General features: G+C 38.6%; 2 protein-coding genes across 2 annotated transcripts in view; one reads left to right on the plus strand and one right to left on the minus strand.

Moving 5' to 3' along the window:
* LOC126028124 (cytochrome P450 2B11-like) overlaps positions 1–19,223 on the minus strand; it is a 114,894-nt gene that overhangs the window by 35,078 nt on the left and 60,593 nt on the right. The window lies entirely within an intron of this gene.
* LOC126027510 (EKC/KEOPS complex subunit TP53RK-like) lies at positions 1,599–14,366 on the plus strand. The gene is made up of 3 exons (XM_049786505.1): positions 1,599–1,770; positions 3,421–3,521; positions 13,854–14,366. The coding sequence occupies exons 1-3, from the start codon at positions 1,599–1,601 to the stop codon at positions 14,364–14,366; spliced, it is 786 nt and encodes a 261-aa protein (XP_049642462.1).

The following is a 19,223-nucleotide window of genomic DNA, read 5'->3' on the forward strand; positions in this document are numbered from 1 at the left end:
TGAAATAAGTCAGAGAGAGAGAGAGACGCAGAATAGTCTCACTCATCTATGGGTTTTAAGAAAAATAAAAGTCATTTTTGCAACAATCCTCAGAGACAATGAGAGGAGGGCTGGAACTTCTAGCTCACTTCATGAAGCTCACCACAAAGAGTGGTGAGTGCAGCTATAGAAATAACTACACAGAGAACTACCATAATCATGTGAATGAACGAGGAAACTGGAAAGCCTGTCTGGAATAGAGGTGGGGGTGGGGTGGGATGGAGGGAGATTTGGGACATTGGTGGTGGGAATGTTGCACTGGTGAAGGGGGTGTTCTTTACATGACTGAAACCTAATCACAATCAATTATGTAATCAAGATGTTTAAATAAAGAAAAAAAGTAAAAAAAAAACTACTTACCAGTTAGATGATAAAAAAAATGCAGATGTGGGGAACAAGGACAAAGGAAGTTGTTCCTGCTTTGATCTCAGTCTCCTAATTATCAAATTGCTGATCTGGGATGGATTTCAAGGAACGGATTTCAGTAACTTTCTAGACTTCTAAGATTGTTAGACACTGAGTTCATCTGAAAGTGCTTTGCTGCTGCATCAGATGTTCAGAGACAGGAGCTAAGAATGGCTCACAAGACTTTTCAGGCTAGTTTGTTTATAAAAGATTATGTAACCCAGCTCATTCTAGATCAGCTGGATTGATCTCTTCCTGATCATCTTCCTTACCCTGGGCTTTCCATGTATCATTCTCAGGTACCTCTGTTGCTCTAAAAATTTGTCATGAGTGATCTTTCTACTGGCCATAGCACTCACTTTTTTTCTCTGCTTTTACTTATTGTCAGACACTGTTTCTTTGTACTATTCTATTTGTCTACTTTCCTCAAGATAGTTCTGTTCCTCAGTAAGTTTCTCTGTCTACCATTCTTTCTCAGTCTCTCTAGCTATATTATATAATCCACATATATACATCTGTAGTTGTAAGTCCACTGATTGTCTTCTCTGTCTTATTCACTGTCAATCTCCATCTCCCTCTCTCTCTGTCTCTCTCTCTCTAGGCCACACCCAGTGACTCCTAGGGATTACTCCTGGCTATGCACTCAGAAATAGCTCCCGGTTTGGGGGACCATATGGAATGCTGGGGGATCGAACTGCAGTCTGTCCTAGGTTAGCTTATGCAAGGCAGACATCCTACCACTTGCACCACCGTTCCTGCCCCATTCATTTGCCTCTTTTAACTTGTGACTTTCACTTCCCCTGAGTGTCCTTATTACACTATTATCACCATCACTATAGTAAAGATAAAACAATGTTTGTTACACCCCACATATCCTCCTTCCCACTCAAGATGAAATAAGGGAGGCAGACAAAGCACTGCATATTCCAAGGGGTCCAAGTAACTAAATATGCTTTGTACCCTTGGTGAAAATTTAATGAAAATCAAAATTTGCCACAAATTTAGTGGCTACTTTCTCCCACAAAATGAGATGCCTGGATATTTGCATGGGGTTTTAACTACATGGCCTCATAGTGGAAATAGAGATAAGACAGTGTATGTTGAAATCGTACAGAAGATCTTCTACAGTCATTCAGTTATAATACTGATGCACCATGCTGAGCCCCGCTTTAGTCTTTGCTGATCTTTCTGCGGACAACATTTTCCCAGTGACTCTCAAAGCCCATTCACGCTATCTGTGGCTCAGGAACACATCCTTCAAACAAGCTTACATCACAGAATTCATAATTTGCTTCCACATAACTAGAAGATTATTTACAACAATAGGTATTTTATTACTCAATAAAGGTGTATCTGAGAACTCTATTGTGCCAAGCAGGAGTAACAATCTGCAAGCATTCATTCATTAATGAGACCATATTTTGTCACAATATAATATATTTGGTGACAAATTTGGGTGAGAATCTTCTAGAAAGAGGCCCAAAGCTCAGGGCCATTTTTCAATACATGATCATCAGTCCCTAATAGTGTACTGGTGTCCTGTTCTGCAGGATCTGTCAATGGGGGTACCAGGAGAGGGTGTGAGAAAAGAGAAGGGAAACTTGAGTAGTTCAAGAAACTACTGACTTTATTAAAGCTAAACAAGCATTATATATCTCTTGCAAGCAGATAATTTGTTTCATAGCAGTGGTTAGGAGTACTTATCAGGAAATTCCCCAGCCAAGGCTAACATGCTCATGTAACAAACATTTGTCACTTAAGTTTCTTGTTATCTTGTTTTACAACCACCCTTATATCGTAAATAAGTTTTTAGTCCTATTAATTGACTAATTATCCTGTTTCCAGGCCCATTAATATTTTACAAGGTTGCAATCTTTGTTAAGTTTTGGTAATTATTGCTTTTGTAGCAGGCTTAAGCTTTTAGTGTCAGCTTACCACATACGGGGCTCAGAAAAATGTGAGACAAATATGGCTTTGCTGAGTGTAGACAAGAGCAAATGCATTGCAAGTCTATGGACCCTGATACTAAAGTGAAAATGGACCATCAGGACAATGGAAGTTTCTGAGTTCTAGGAAAATATGTCTTCTAGATCAGCTCCAGATGACTAGGTGACTTGGCTCCTCATGGTCAGGAAATGATCTATTTTACTTATTGAAAAGAGCATGAAAGCATTGCTCTTCTTCAGTGCCACATTGGTGTCTAGAAAATGCTGAGGGTTGAAGGTTTCTGGATTCTCAAAGTAAAGTAGGTCATGGAAAAAAGTGTCAATATGAGAAATACTTTAGTACTCTTAGGGAAGATCCCAAGATTAGAAGATTTTGACATTTTGTCTCTCATATTTAGATGGAGTGCAGAAGATGTTGTTCCCCCAGGAAGTGTCCTTACTCACTTAGACAAAAAAGTCAAGGTCCCCTTTGCTTGCACGGAGGTTCTGGTGGCTTACAAAAGGCAGCAGAGAGGAGCTTTCCCTTAAGGAGGCTGCTGTCCTGTCACCCCTATTTAGGATCAGAGGCAAGCTGGGAATAGGAGACGCAGCTGGCAAGGACATGTGCTCACACATCTGGGAACAAAGTTGTTGGGCAGCAAAGTCCATTTAATAGTGGTTTTACATGACAACTTATAGGGTTTTAGCAGTAGTCAGTATGCAAAGTCATTTTTTGGACACCATATGTTTATGTTAGATATATATTTGACCGTTCTACTCGATCATATGTCAAAGACATATGGAAGAGGAGATTGACTTAAAGGGAGGTCCCCTGCCAACTGCCTCAAAGCATGGAAGCAAGCAATAATAGGGAGCAGGGAAGGGGTGAGCTTACTGGAGGCCCATCTTTGGAAATGTCAGGCTGTTTTTAGAGCCAGAAATATGGCTTTTAGTTATAAAGGTTAGCTCACAGAACCATACGTGCGTTCACAGGGATGTTATAAGAAAGCCAGAGAAGACATTGAGGACCCATATTCTCCTCACCTTTAAGATCATGTAGCCTCGGAAGTGCCTATCCTTGTTGATGCTTTGAAACATACCAATAGGGACAAGATCCCCAAATCTCTGAATCTCATGGATGACTGCATCTGTGTATGGCATGTTGATTTTTTTCATAGAGAGTGGGAGCACCTTGTAAGCCAACCATTTGATCAATTTCCTTCTGAACTCTCTGCACACAAGAGGGGGATTGTGGGGCTGGAGAGATAGCATGAAGGTAAGGCATTTGCCTTGCATGCAGAAGGATGGTGATTCGAATCCCAGCATCCCATATGGTCCCCTGTGCCTGCCAGGAACAATTTCTGAAGGTAAAGCCAGGAGTAACCCCTGAGTGCTGCCGGGTGTGACCCAAAACCCAAAACCAAAAAAAAAAAAAAAAAAAAAAAAAAGAAAGAAGAAAAGAAAAAAAGAAAAAAGAGGGGGAACTGTGAGCTGTGTTCAAAGAAGCATTTACAAAGAAAATTACTTTCTTAGTTCATTAAAAAATAAACCAGGAAAATCTATAGAAAATATCACATCACAACATATATATCTGAAACAGAGCTGGTAGACACAGCCAAGGAATAAAAAGCATTAAGAATCATCATTCTGAGGGAAGTAGAAAGCTTGTCTCAAATACGGAGGGGGGTGAGCGAGGGGGGAGTAGGGAGATTTGGGACACTGGTGATGGGAATGTTGCACTGGTGAAGGTGGGTGTTCTTTATATGACTGAAATTCAACTACAATCATATTTGTAATCAAGGTGTTTAAATAAAGATATTGAAAAAAAGAATCTTCATTCTTTGAAACCTAATAAATTATATGTATTTTCTTTCCATGTGCATAGGAAAGCACATGTCCACACAAGTACTCTACACAACTTGCACAGAATATCAGATTGAGTATATTATACCAAGAATCAAGCAAAATTCTCTTCTAAGACATGTATAATATAAATATACATGTTGTACTTTATAGATAAATTATTGAGATGTTTCACAAAAAACTCAATAGTGAAAAACCCTTAGGAAAACAGAAAACAGCTGGATGAATAAAGGAATACATCAGTTGATTAATAGGAAAAGGAAATAATAAAGGATAATAAATGCAAAATACATTTAATCAATATATTATTTAACATGTCTTAATTAAAGTAAGAGCAGAGAGATAATTTAATGACTGAGCACATGCTTTCCATGTGGAAGAACCATCTGCAAAATTTGGCACCTCATGGTCCCTTAAGTAAAATCTTAGAGCATAGAGTTTAGAGTGATCTTTGAGTACCACTGGTTAAAACCCTAAATAAAAAATGTTTGCTGCTCCTATGCATAAAAGAAAACACCTGCCAGCTCCCTTTTTTAAAAAAAATAATTTTTATTGTGATCAAAGTGGGTTACTAATCTTTCACAGTAATATTTAAGGTAGATAGTGACATTGAATTAGGGGCACTCCTATCACCAGTGTTGTCTTTCCTCCACCCCTGTTTCTAGCATGCATCTCATATATCCCTCCTTTGTCCCCTGGACTGCTAGTATAACTGGTCCCCTTTGTGTATAGCTTGTTGTAGATGGGGTATCATTCTGTTGTCATTGGTTTTGGGTTTGGTGTTTAAGTCTGATCATTTTTTTTTATTTCTACTCAATGTTCATATGACTGTTTGGTCCTGGTACCATCCATTTTTACCCGTCAAGTTATGAGGCAGAACAGATGATTCAAGTTTTGTTGTTCTGTACAAAAAAAAAAAAAAAAAAAAAGAAGAAAAGAAAGAAAAAATAAAGAACAAATGAAAAAATCCCCCAAACTGGGAGGAGACTGTCTAGAGGTTATAAGTATTAATTTAAAAGAAGAAAGGGAAAAAAGAAAAACAACAAAAAGCAAAAGTACAAAAAACAAGAAACAAAAGAACAATAACAGAAAACAAACAAAAAATGAAACCAGTGACTACAAAAAAGCACCACAGCAACAAAGACAACAACCAAACAATAACCATGAGTACAAAAACAAAAATGAAAAAATATAAATTGTGTTCTTTTTTAATAGGCACAGTAAATATTGGGGAAATTATATGGGACCAGAGAGATAGCATGGAGGTAAGGCGCTTGCTTTTCATGAAGAAGGACAGTGGTTCAAATCCTGGCATCACATATGGTCCCCCGTGCCAGCCAGGGGCAATTTCTGAGCATAGAGCCAGGAGTAATCCCTGAGTACTGCCGGGTGTGACCCAAAAACCAAAAGAAAAAAAAATATATATATATTAGAAAGGGAATTTCCTTGGCCTAAGAGATACAGGGTTCCTGCACCCTTGAAGCATACAGTCATGAAAATAACTACCAGCTCCGTACAGGCTCATTTTTCACACCCCAGCTCTTTTTATGGTGCCAGGAAACTTTCCACTTAGTTGTGGATGATAAAATCAGGCCTCTGTAACTAGAGATCTTGGTATTTGCACAGGTCATAGGATGAAGCCTAGGATAGAGTCTTTCTTTATGGTTCTAGAAGTTCTGTTCCATCACTGTTGTTGTTGTAATCAGTCTTCTGTAATTGGTATTCTTGGCTTTGATCATAGGATGGAGGCTAGAATAGAGGCGTTTATTATATTTCCAGAAGTTCTGCTCAGTCACAGTTGTCACAGTCAGACCTCTGGAATTAGAGATCTTGGTTATTGTACAATTCCTAGGCTGAAGCCTAGGCTAGGGTCTTTCTATTGGTTCCAGGTTAAGTTCTGCCCAGTCATGGTTGTCAAAGTCAGTCTTCTGTAGTTAGTGATCTTGTTTTTTGCATAGATCAAAGGACAACATATGCTCTGGTTTCATCTTATCATTAGGTGATGAGATAGGACACATTTCCTTGTTGTAAGGATGTCATATCAAAACTGGTGCAAGATGGTGCTAGAGCACTATGAGGAATTTCTCAGGGGGAGTTTGTTCCTGGTCTGTTGCAGGAAGCTGTATTGATTGTATGTCTGGGATCTAGGGCTCAGGATTGGATAGTGCTGTCTAATCACATGGAGTCTAAGTTGGATCCAAATGACACATGTTTAGAGTGGGAGGTACACCTATATTATAAAATGTATGGGTTCTATCCCTAGTAGATAAGAGCTTGTTTCTATACATAAAATTTACCCTTTTTTATTATGCCTTTGCAAAAAGGAATGGTGCCATATTATATTGCTGATGCATTTGAGGGTAAGAATGTCAGACTATGTAATCTCTGTGCCCTGGTTTTGACTTGAGCTTTTATCCCAGGCAAGACTTTCTCTTTTTTTTTTTTTAAATTTTTTATTTTTAATTATGAGAACAATGATGCAAAGAGGACAAGGTAAAGTTACAGTGAAAGAGCAATCACCATAAACAGAGTTCTCAGAAGAAATCCCCTTGCTGACGCCTAAATATTGAACTTACAGACAAAAAATCATTAAGAAAAATAAGGCAGAACCCATGTACAATTACTTTGTCCACAAGTTCCCAGATTTAGTACATTATAACATCTCTTAGCAGTACACAAAGCAACCTAAAGCCATGAGATTTATGTGACTCCTTAACTTTGAAGGCATAGTATTTTTATATATTCATGCATATACATATTAGTTTAAGTTAAATCAAAAGTTTAAGAGGTTTTTTTAAGGGTTAGTCAAAAGGGCACAGTAAAAATGGTGTTAGAGTGGCAAATATTGTTTGCATAGGCCCACCAAAATATGGGGGTCATAGAAAGGAATAGCCTTGGTCTAAATACAAGGAGACCACTACCCCTGAAGTTTCCTGGCATAAGACCAACTCTAGGCTCAAGGCAAACTAGTTTATTCAATCCAAGTCATTGTGTGTAGTGCCAATATAGTTTTATTTTTCACACAGTCCTATTGTTGGCATCAGGTTTCTGTATTAAAGAACTTGGAATCTGCACATCCTACATTGAAGTCAGGTTGGTGTGGAGTATCCTCTAGTTTCACCTCACAATTAAGGGGCAATACAGCAAGCCCTGTCCAGTAAGCAGGTCATTGTTATTGTTAAGTCTTCTCAGTGTTAAGGGAAGTCTCTTTTGAGTAGATCGATGTCAGAGCAGCTGTAGGGTCTTCTCTGGTAGAGGATTGCCTCCAGGTGATGTTATAGACAACCTTGGATGTTTTATAGATGTCTTCTCTAGATCAGGGGTGAATGGAGAATGCCCATTCTTCTGAGGCCTGTGCCAGGTCTTTATGTCAATGTTCAGGGTGTAAGATCCCATTGCATTACAAGATTTGTGTGTTTCCATCTCTATTAGATAAGAACTTATTGGTATGTATAGTATTTTCCCGTTTTAGTGTGCCTAAGCAAACAAGAAATAAAGCCACGTGATGTTATCTGAGTATATGGGGGAGTAAGAACACGTCTAACAATACCCATGACTGGGTTCAAACATAAGCATTAAACTGAGGGATTCTTTCACACCAAATTCCATATTGAGCAGTTCACAAAGAGAAGATAAAAAGGGGGTGGGGATTGTCACTGTATAAGAAAATATTCAGCAAAAGTTATAGCCGTCAAAGAGAACACCCATAAAATGTTGAAAAGACATACGTGTCCTTTTTATGCCTTTTGGAATAGTTGGGTGGGTGTTAACTCTAGGGCACCACTTTGGTCTGTGACTTAGGACTCTACAGTACTTAAGTTAGAAAGGGTAAATGAGGAGTAATGATGGTAGGGGTTAAGGAAGTTAAAGAGAAAAATGATCTTTTGTAGGGGTGTGCAAAAGGGCAGAGTACAAAATGGATATTCTGCATATATAAAAACATAATTCAATGATGGTGAGTACTATTAATGTATCTTGTGTATCTTGAAAATATAGACTGGAAAGAGATTACCAGTGACTGTGCAAGACTTTTTCTTATAGGTTTTTGTACCAAGCAGAACCAAAATAGATGGTTAAAGAAAAAATACACACACATATATAAAATAGAAGAAATAAATAAAAATGAATTAAAAAAGTAATTAAAGATAAAAGTGATGTAAGAGATTACCTTACATTTGGAGATAGACAGACTAAGAGGTAGTATTATAAAGGTATTAAACATATAAAGGAAATATAAATTTCCCCATTAAATCTTTTGAGATATTCTTATTGGGGATGGAATCCAGGGCACATTTTCATCACACACTGTGGTCTTGTTGAGTTTGAGAAATGATGTGCAGCAGAAAGGGACTGGATAAAGTCCTTGCACTGGGGGTTCTTCTGGAGCAGGGTCCAGTATTATGCTACAGTCCACATTTGAGGGGGTGAGAAGAAGGGCCACAAAGCAGGAGTCAGCAGAAGTGTTGGTTGTAGATTCTTGCCGGCGGACAAGATGTGGGGCTGAAAAGGAGTCATTTTACTTTGGGAGCTGGGTGGTGGCTTATAGGGGTAGGAGGTAAGTCTTGGTACCGAATGAGTTAAGAACTGAGGGTAAAGAGCATTAAATAAGGAGAAATATTGGATCGGGATTGGGGTGTATGTGTGAAGGGATAGAAGGATTTTTGAAGGGGAGAGGAGGGATAGTATATAGGAGGGGCTATATACACTTTAGGCATGGATTGTTTATAATTTAGGTTTGGCATTCAGAGAGGAGTCCTCTGTCTATATACTTGTGCCCACATAAAGACATACATTAGTGATCTATTCTTAAGTTGTTGTTAGAGGTCTGACCCTCAAAAGAGCCAACTCCCTTTTTTAATATTTTATTTGTCTTCTAGATAGGGCTCTGCCTTTCTCATAGATTCTTGGGACATTAATTAGTTTGTTTTACCTCATATTTTTGTATTTTTTTTTTACAAAATTGAGAAAAAAGAGGATGGGGGCCAGGGGCTAAAAGGTCTTAGGTGCATTGGTGGAGATAAAACAGGACAGAACTAAATAACCAATTGAAAGTCAATAAAATAGAATCAAGAGAATCAATAAACAACAGAATAAAGAGACCAAACAATCTAAACTTAAAATGGGCCTGTTACACTGGCAGGCCAGGGGGATATGGGTGGAGATATAGGATGCAGGTTGGGAACTTTGGTGGAGAGAGGTCAATACTATTGGTGGGAATGACTGATTCATTGTCAATGTATTCCTGAAATCCAACTATGAAGGATTTGTAATTCACAATTCACAATGGTTTTAATAAAAATTATTTAAAAATAAGTGATCAAACAAATTACTGAGTAAATTGCAAAATTAAGAAAACTCCATCAATGAATGACATTGTTAATATACACAGAAAGGATTAATACATAAATTAAGCTAATCATCATGCCTTGATAAAAATAAATGAATCAAAGATTTAACATCCAATCATGGAAATAAAAAAATAAATTAACTTAATGTTAAATTCAGAAATGATAAAATAGATTAAAGATGAGGTGAAATGTAATTGAAAGAACAAGGATCATATCTAGTTTAATAAGAAATATGCACACAAGTGAATCAAAAATGAATTTATGACAGGCTTATTATTGTATTAAATAATAAAAGAAGAATCCAGTAAGTCAAATAAATGAATTGAAGAGAATGCCCAAATAAAACATAGCTGACAGAATCTAAGTGTGAACTGTTATATCAATGATGAAAAGAAAAGATAGATAAATAAATGGTGGGTGGATAGATGGATGAGGGTATATAGGATGAAGAGAACATAAAAATGTGAGTTGAGATTTAAGTGATGAAAGATAAATGTTTTTATAATTTCCTTATTTAAACACCGTAATTACAAACATAATTGTAGTTGGGTTTCAATCATAACAAGAACACCCTCCCCCTTCACCTGCGCAACCTTTCCATCACCAATGCCCCCATCGGAAGAGAAAATTTGACAAATATTATCAATGGATTCTGTTTATTCATCAACCCAGTTTATTGACTAAAATGGGAGCAATGTCAAACCCTTCAGTGCTTCTCTTTGAGAGCCACATGTCACATCTTTTTAAACAGAATTCTTGTCATATGCTGTCCTCAAGAGGACAGTGACCCTTCCCGCAATAAGCCCCATTCTACTTAGCTGTGACATGAGGGGTACTTGAACATGAGCAGGAATCCACAACAGTGGATTCACACAGTGAATGCAAGTAGACTCCATGCCAGCAAAGAAGAGAAAATGAAGTGATTATGAGGTTCTTCTAATGGAAAATTGGTATTGGGATTAGTCCTTTCCTTTATATGAAAAAGAATTCAAGTCATGAGAACATGAAGCTTTGGTACACATTAAAAATCTATAGGTTTCTGATTGTATCCCAGTATTCCAGACATTACTTTAGCAACTGTGGCCCTCTTGGTCTTTCTCCTACTCTTTGATGTCCTAACACATTGCAATTTTCCAAATATCACCTCCTCACCAGTCTTCTGTTCTTCCCTGTCTCTCCTTCTCCTATTACCTTTATTTCATACCTTGTCACCTCATTAGATTTACCTCCCTCTTTTAACTAACCCTCTTTCAAGTTCCACTTTGCACATGCAGATCAGGTTGGTGTCAATGAGTCCTGGGGAACAGTGCAGTTCAGGGTCTCAGGGTGTTTCTTCACACTGCGACTGATGAAAGCAATGATTTCATACACATTTTTGATGAGCTGTTTGTGTGGGCCAGGGAAGTACTTCAAAAAGGCAGAAAAGATCTCAAACACTTGTGGGTGAGAGAGACTGGAGCTTTTTGTGTCTGAGCTAGATAGTCACAGCAAGGAACAAGTACATTGATCTCTAACATCTCACCAAGATCTATCACTATTTTTGTCTCTGTACTTGGGTCCTTCCTACACTGATTCTGTCTTCTTGACCTTTTCTCTTTCTTTGTTTCCAGTAATATGCTTAAGGATTTTCTTGCTGGAACTGTGATTGGCAGAAAGTTCATATCTTTCTTTTGTGCAATGAAGTCTGATGCAAATGTTAGAGATCTTTTCATTACTTTTCTTTTTATTTTTAATAAATCTTTATTTAAGCACCATAATTATCCATCTTCCTCATTACTCTGTGTCTTTCTGCTCAACTCTTTGAATATCTTTGATTGACCACTTTGTCTATATAGCTCAAACATCTCTTGAGCCTTCCTGACTCTGTGCATCTATCATTGCATTTTTCTGAATGTTCTTGCCTCTCTGCTCATCCAAATGATGCAGTTCCATTTACTTATTTGGGTTTGGATTTCTATTTGGGATTGCTTTGTCAGATGATGAATGTATATTTAAATCTTGCAGATAATTGACAAAAATGTAAATATGTAAAATTAAGATGCAAAAGTGCTTATTAACTCCTCTTTTAGAGGTAATTATCTGTTAACTGGACTTAAGATGTTTTTATCTCTCAATAAAGTTATATTTTTATGAGAATTTTTTATTTTTTAAAAATAATATCTTTATTTAAGCACCATGATTACAAACATGATTGTAGTTGGGTTTCAGTCATAAAAAGAACACTCCCCCTCCTTCACCAGTGTAACATCCCATCACTGATGCCCTCATCTCCCTCATGCCCTCACCCTGCCTGTATTCGAAACAGACTTCCTACTTCCCTCATTTATTGACATTGTTATCATAGTTCTCAGTGTAATTATTTCTCTAACTGCACTCATCATTCTTTGTGGTGAGCTTCATATCATGAGCCAGTCCTTCCATCCCTCATCTCTATTGTCTCTGAAAATTATTGCAAGAATGTCTTCCATTTTTCTTAGGACCCATAGATGTGTTAGACTATTCTCTGTGTTTCTCTCTCTTTCTGATTATTTAACTCAGCATAATATATTCCATGTACACTCAGGTATAGGAAAATTTCGTGACTCTCTCCTGATGGCTGCATAATATTTCATTGTGTATATGTACCATAGTTTCTTTAGCCATTCATCTGTTGAAGGGCATCTTGGTTGTTTCCAGAGTCTGACTATTGTAAATAAAGTTGCAATGATTATAGGTGTGAGGAAGGCATTTTTGTATTATATTTTTGTGATCCTAGGGAATATCCCTAGGTTTGGTATAGCTGGATCATATGGGAGTTCAATTTCTAGCTTTCTGAGGAATCTCCATATTGTTTTCCATAAAAGCTGTACTAGATGGAATTCCCACCAGTAGTGAATGAGAGTTCCTTTATCTTCACATTTTTGCCAGCACTGATTTGTTCTTGTTCTTTGTGATGTGTGCCAGTCTCTGTGATGTGAGACTGTTACCTCAATTGTTGTTTTGATTTGCATTTCCCTGATGATTAGTGATGTGGAGCATTTTTCATGTCCCTTTTGGCCATTTGTATTTCTTCTTTGCGAAAGTGTTCATTTCTTTTCCCCATTTTTGATAGAGTGAGATTTGTTGTATATGAAAATATTTTCATAAGATTATTCTTTGCCTGTTTTCCCACCTTGACCTTCCAGGTGGGAGCGCTGTTGACAGCTGAATAAATAGTCTGGGAGCGAGGTGTTCAGGGTCTTTTGTCAAAGTTGGCTGGCTGGATCGAGGTGTGTTTTGGAGCTAGCAGCAGGCTGACAAAGAACTGTCTTCGGGGCCGGGCGGTGGCGCTAAAGGTAAGGTGCCTGCCTTGCCTGCGCTAACCTTGGACGGACCGCGGTTCGATCCCCTGGTGTCCCATATGGTCCCCCAAGCCAGGAGCAACTTCTGAGCACATAGCCAGGAGTAACCCCTGAGCGTTACTGGGTGTGGCCCAAAAACAAACAAAAAAAAAAAAAAAAAAAAAAAGAACTGTCTTCACCCAACCTTTAACCTCTTAACCCTCTTGTCTGTGTAAATTATTTGCTGCGGATAAATATTACCAAGATCTCCCCCAAAAGGGGGACAATGGGATGGGAATCAATTTCTCATTCTGGGAGCTCTTTGCGGATACACAAGCAACCAACAAAGGTGTAAATGGGACCAAACAAATGGGGCAACAAATGGCACCTGAACAGGGACAAATGAACACTGCCAGGTGTGACTCAAAAACCAAAAACAAACAAACAAACAAAAAAAACAAAAAACCAAAAAACCAAAAAACACACCTTGATATCAGACCTGATACCATAAGGTATATAGAACAACACGTAGGTAAAACACTCCATGGCTTTGAGACTAAAGGCATCTTCAAGGATGAAATGGCACTCTTCAAACAAGTGAAAGCAGAGATAAACAGATGAGAATATATTAATCTGAGAAGTTTCTGCACCTCAAAGGAAATAGTGCCCAGGATACAAGAGCCACCCACTGAGTGGGAGAAACTATTCATCCAATACCCATGAGATCAGGGGCTAATATCCAAAATATACAAGGCACTGACAGAACTTTACAAGAAAAATATTCTAATCCCATCAAAAATGGGGAGAAGAAATGGACAATCTGATATAGAAGAAATACAAATGGTCAAAAGGCACATGGAAAAATATTCCACGTCACTAATCATCAGGGAAATGCAAATCAAAACAACTATGAGGTACCACCTCACAACACAGTGATTGGCACACATCACAAAGAATGAGAACAAACATACCAGCACCCGGACCTGGAGGCGTGGCTCAGCCAGCAACGCACCGTGCAGGAGGCCCAAGCCATGCTCCACTGCCTCCGCGTGGGAATATCTGCCCCCACTGTGTTTTTTGTGGACTATGCTTCCAATTGCTTATACATGGAAGAAATCGAAGGCTCAGTGACTGTTAGAGATTATATTCAATCCATTATGGAGACTGAAAAAACTCCCCAAAGTCTCTTTGTTTTAGCCCAGACTATTGGGCAGGTTTGGGCACGAATGCATGATGAAGATCTCATTCACGGTGACCTCACAACTTCAAACATGTTCCTGAAACTGCTCCTGGACCAGCTGAAGATTACACTCATTGACTTCGGGCTGAGCTTTGTTTCAGCACTTCCAGAGGACAAGGGGGTTGACCTCTATGTGCTGGAGAAAGCCTTCCTCAGCACTCATCCCAACACCGAGACTGTGTTTAAAGCCATTCTGAAGAGTTATTCTGCTGCTTCCAAAAAGGTCAACCCTGTGCTAAAAAATTAGATGAAGGATTAAAACAGTTGGTAGGCAAAATAAGAAACTCACTGGAAAGCCACACCAGCAGAGTAACAGCTCATCAGAAGATGAGCTACATAACAACTCCATATAACAGAAAATGTTGAAAAAAAAAAAAAAGCCTTAAATTAAATGATCAAATGATAGAAAAAAAATCCTCAAAGAATGTGAAGAGATGAAAATAGAATTCTGGAATAAAGTCAGTAGAAAAAACATAATAATGTTGGAGTTTCAGGGGACTAGGAAGAAAATCCCCTTTAAAAATCAACTGTTGGCCGGAGAGATAGCATGGAGGTAAGGCATTTGCTTTTCATGCAGTGGTTCGAATCTCTGCATCTCATATGGTCCCCTGAGCCTGCCAGGGGCAATTTCTGAGCATAGAGCCAGGAGGAACCCCTGAGCGCTGCCGGGTGTGACTCAAAAACAAAAACAAACAAACAAACAAAAAAGATAAACTAAAAAATCAGCTGTCAGTCTCCTTCAGGGTTTCTGTACTGAAATGGTTCATCTGTCCATTAGAACCAGCCAGGTTTGTGTCTGGGAGTGAATAGGGAACCTCGTGTCTCAATTCCTTCCACAAAATTCATATGTGGCCATATTTTTTTTTTTCACAGACTCCTTTCAGGTCCCAGTGCCATTCTGATTCTTTGTCAGGCCCGTGTTTAAGCAGGAACAGAGAGGCCCCAATCCTAATCCCTCCCACTAAGCTCAAACAGGTTCTTCTTTCCAGCCTTCCCTAAGACTCCTTCTAGGTTTCAGTGCCATTACTAAAACTCCCTTTCTTCCCATCAGTACTCCTTTTCCTAAAACGTACAATACTGAAGCATCCAAGCAGAGTCATTTTAATTTATTTCATAGCCTTCTTGGCTGATTGGATCTAGCATAGCACTTCTTTCTTTTGGAAATGATACAGCTCAGGGACAAGCTGAACAAAAACAACAACAAAAAAACTAGTGTGAAGTGCTTTATCATACTTGGACAACCTTGCTAGTTTGGAAACTTCTAAGAAGATATTCCTTAAGCTACATTTCATACAACAATTAAATAAATCACTTTCTTAAGCACGCTGATACTTCAGCACTCCAAACCACTAAATGCAAAGTTCAATGGGGGAAGCTAAAGAAAACATCTACTATGGGGGATATGAAGAGAAATCCTGGCAAATCTCCAAGTCCACTCAAATACCTGAGGATGAGGACCTAAAATCAACACTTTATGGTTTAGCAATGAAAATCAAGGAGTCTCTAACCTATGAAATTAAGACACAAAGACATTTATTAATCTACATGGCAAAAAAACTCTTTAAAGCAGTAAGGAAGAAAAAATTCTTAAGTATAAAGAAAACAACCTAAGGATGCAACCAGATCTTCCATTTGAAATAATCAGGAAAGAAAAGAGTGGAATGACATATTCAAACTACTGAATGAAAAAAAAAATCAAACTACTGAATAAAAAAATCTTGCAACCTAGAGTCCACTACCCAGCAAAATTTTCATTTACATGGGAGTTATATTCTCAGACAAAAAAAGAACTTGAAATATTTGTGTTAACCAAACTGACCCTAAGTGATCTACTCAAAGAGTACACAAACCAAATTCCCAATTGTAACAATAACCCTACAAAATATAATGGCACAACTTCTCTTTCTGTTAATATGTCAATAGATTAAACTCCCCCTTCAAGAATGGATACATCTGTTTAGATTAAGCAGGTGTCCAATCAACTGCTCTTTATAGATATCTATAATAATTTTATAAGGCTTTAAACACAGAAATGGGTGCAGAATGCATTGGGGAGCCATGGACTTCCAATTCCATTAAGATGTCTTAATGTCTTAATTTTACTATGACTATAATAACTCCTTGATCTTTTAGTCCACAGTAGTACTTGGAGATATAGGTTGGTTATCTAAGTTCAACATTGCAATGCTTACCATATTAGACTCAGAAGACAGTATTCACCAAATAATGTCCTGACAAAAATTCTAACCTTTTTGTTTTCTACTTGATTATTCCTACTAATATAATCTAATGTTTATATCCACAGATAACAACTGCTTGTCAAAACTCATGCTACAGAGCTCATTTATTGAGTATGTTATAATAATTTTTTTCAATTTCTGTTAGTTCAATTTTAGATTGCTTTTAGGAAAGGAACCTGGATGCTCAAGACCCACTAGATGATATTTCATGGCGTAGACTTTTCTTCCAGTGTTAATTATCATATCACTAAGTTTTCTAAACTCGAAATTTATGATTGTTTTTAAGAATGTTCTATATACAATCTAACCCAAGAAGCCTTTCTTTAGTAAAGTTTACCTTCACCAATCATGATTGGCCTAGAAAATGGAAGACCTTACATCTGATTTGTCAGCTTTATATTTTTTAAGCATTCTGCACCATTTCACCTGGGTCAGCTTTTTAACAGTGACCCATGGATCGATCCTCTATCCTTAGCATCTCTCTATGTGTGTTGGCCACCTCAATGTCTGTCTAATGTCTGTCTGTAATATTTGTAATGTTTGTTTATGTTTGGACCTTTGATGCTCAGGGGTTACTCCTGGCTAAGCGCCCAGAAATTGCCCATGGCTTGGGGGGACCATATGGGACGCCGGGGATCGAACCGTGGTCCTTCATTGGCTAGCGCTTGCAAGGCAGGCACCTTACCTCTAGTGCCACCTCACCAGCCCCTACCCTCAGTTCTTAACTTCTCAGGAAGAGGAACATTCCCCTCAGCACAGCAAGCTCCCAACCAGCTCCCAAAGTGAAAGGATAAAGTCTCAGCCTGGGAAGATGCCACTGCCACTGCTGCTGATTTGCTTTCCACGACATCTTTTTTTTTTTTTTTTTTTTTTTTTTTAGTTTTTGGGCTACACCCAGCGGTGCTCAGGGGTTACTCCTGGCTGTCTGCTCAGAAATAGCTCCTGGCAGGCACTGGGGCCATATGGGACACCGGGATTCGAAACAACCACCTTTGGTCCTGGATCGGCGGCTTGCAAGGCAAACACCGCTGTGCTATCTCTCCCGGCCCCAACCCACGACATCTTTTCCCCCACCTTTCTTTGCTGCAGACTGTGGCTTGCTACCAGATTAGGTTTCTGATAAGACCCCAGTTGAGGACTTTATCTGATATGTGACTAATTGGAGCCATATTTTAGACTCCACAAGTCCAAATCATTTAAACCCCTTCACCCCAGACTATTGCAAAAGACTAAAAGGGGACTTGTATAACTCCTATGAATATTTCTTTGGATGTATTTTTTTAATAGGTATAATGCTTACTTCTATCTTCTTATGTAGCTGCAATTTTACCCATTTTTGGGAATCCATTTAGTAGGAAATTCTAGTAGATCTGTTTCTTTAGTGTTCTGAGTTCACATTAAAAACAGTTTAATGGTGTTGCAATACTGCTCTTGATGGGGTTGACTGATAGAGGGATGGAGGATGAGGCCTTTCTCCAGCTCGGACCACGTGTCTATTACCCTGTTCAGCCGGTGGTTCTGAGGTGAATGTGATGGGAAGAAAGCTAACAGGCAGTCAGGCTTCTGAAGAAAACAGCTTTTATTCCATGGAAGAGGCTGAAGCCAAAAGGCCCCAGAATCAGCCCAGGAAAAAAGCCCCTCACCTTCCACAGACCCTTGCTTTTATACCCCAGAATCAGGTACCACCCAATGGTGGAATCAGGTACCACCCAATGGTGGGAGCAGAATCAGGTACCACCCTAGGGTGGGAGCAGAATGCCTGGTCACACCCTAGGGTAAGGCACAATCACTAATCAGGGTAGGGTCAGTAACATAATAATCCCATTGAAATGATTACATACACAATATAATGGGATTATTTACATTGTTATTTTACCCCCATATGCACTAGTCATACCATGTGGCATTGTTCCTGGTAGAATTTCTGTTCCTGGTGCTGGTGTGGGAAACCTTGTTTGTTTCCATAGGTGGAATCCTCAGTTCAGGGGGTGAATAGTCAGTGTTAAATCAACTGGAGCCTACGCCAAGTCATTATGCCAAGTGTCTAGGGTGTAAGGTCCCTCTGCAGTATAAAAAATTTTGTGTTCTCATCTCTATTAGATAAGAATATTTGCAACTGTTAACTTTTCCCATTTGATGTGCCTTTGCAAAAAGGAAAAGTGTCAGAGGGAGTTACTAGTGTGTATGGTGGGCCGAGGTGTCAAGACCGACAGACCCCAGAGAATTTTGTTTACATGGACTCTGAACAGAGATTTGTCTACTAGTACACTGGAGTATACTAGTATTTATAGTATACTGGTATATATATATATATATATATATATATATATAGTATACTGGTATATATATACTGGTATATATAATATAGTATATATAGTGCAATATAGTGTAAACCAGTATACTACTAGAATATTGAATGGAACCTGAGGATAAAGTAAATTGCTGCTATATAAGATGTTCGATAATGGTTATGCCTATTAAAGGGATGTATCTAAACAAAATATTCGAAGGAAATTTATATGTCCTCTTTAACTCTTTTGAAATAGACAGAGAGGGGGTAAGATCTGGTGTGCAGCTTCAAGGTGTGTAGTTTAGGGTTTTGTGCAGTATATGCAGGATGGCTCCTAACAGTACCATAACAGGAGATGTCCTCAAGAGGAGTATTTCTCAGGGACCAACTTTTGTAGCAAGTAAAAGTCCATGGTGCTGGGAGGTAAAGACAGAAGGGTCATTAAGAGCAAAATCAATAGCAGCAGACTGTCTGTTTCTTCTTTACTGAGAGTCTGTCTTTTCACTTTGGGGGCTTGTTGGCATCTGGCTGGGCTGGGAAGAATGCTTGGAGTTAAGGGATGAGTAAAATAGTA

This window comes from Suncus etruscus, chromosome 14 (assembly GCF_024139225.1).
Source record: "Suncus etruscus isolate mSunEtr1 chromosome 14, mSunEtr1.pri.cur, whole genome shotgun sequence".
NCBI lineage: Eukaryota > Metazoa > Chordata > Mammalia > Eulipotyphla > Soricidae > Suncus > Suncus etruscus.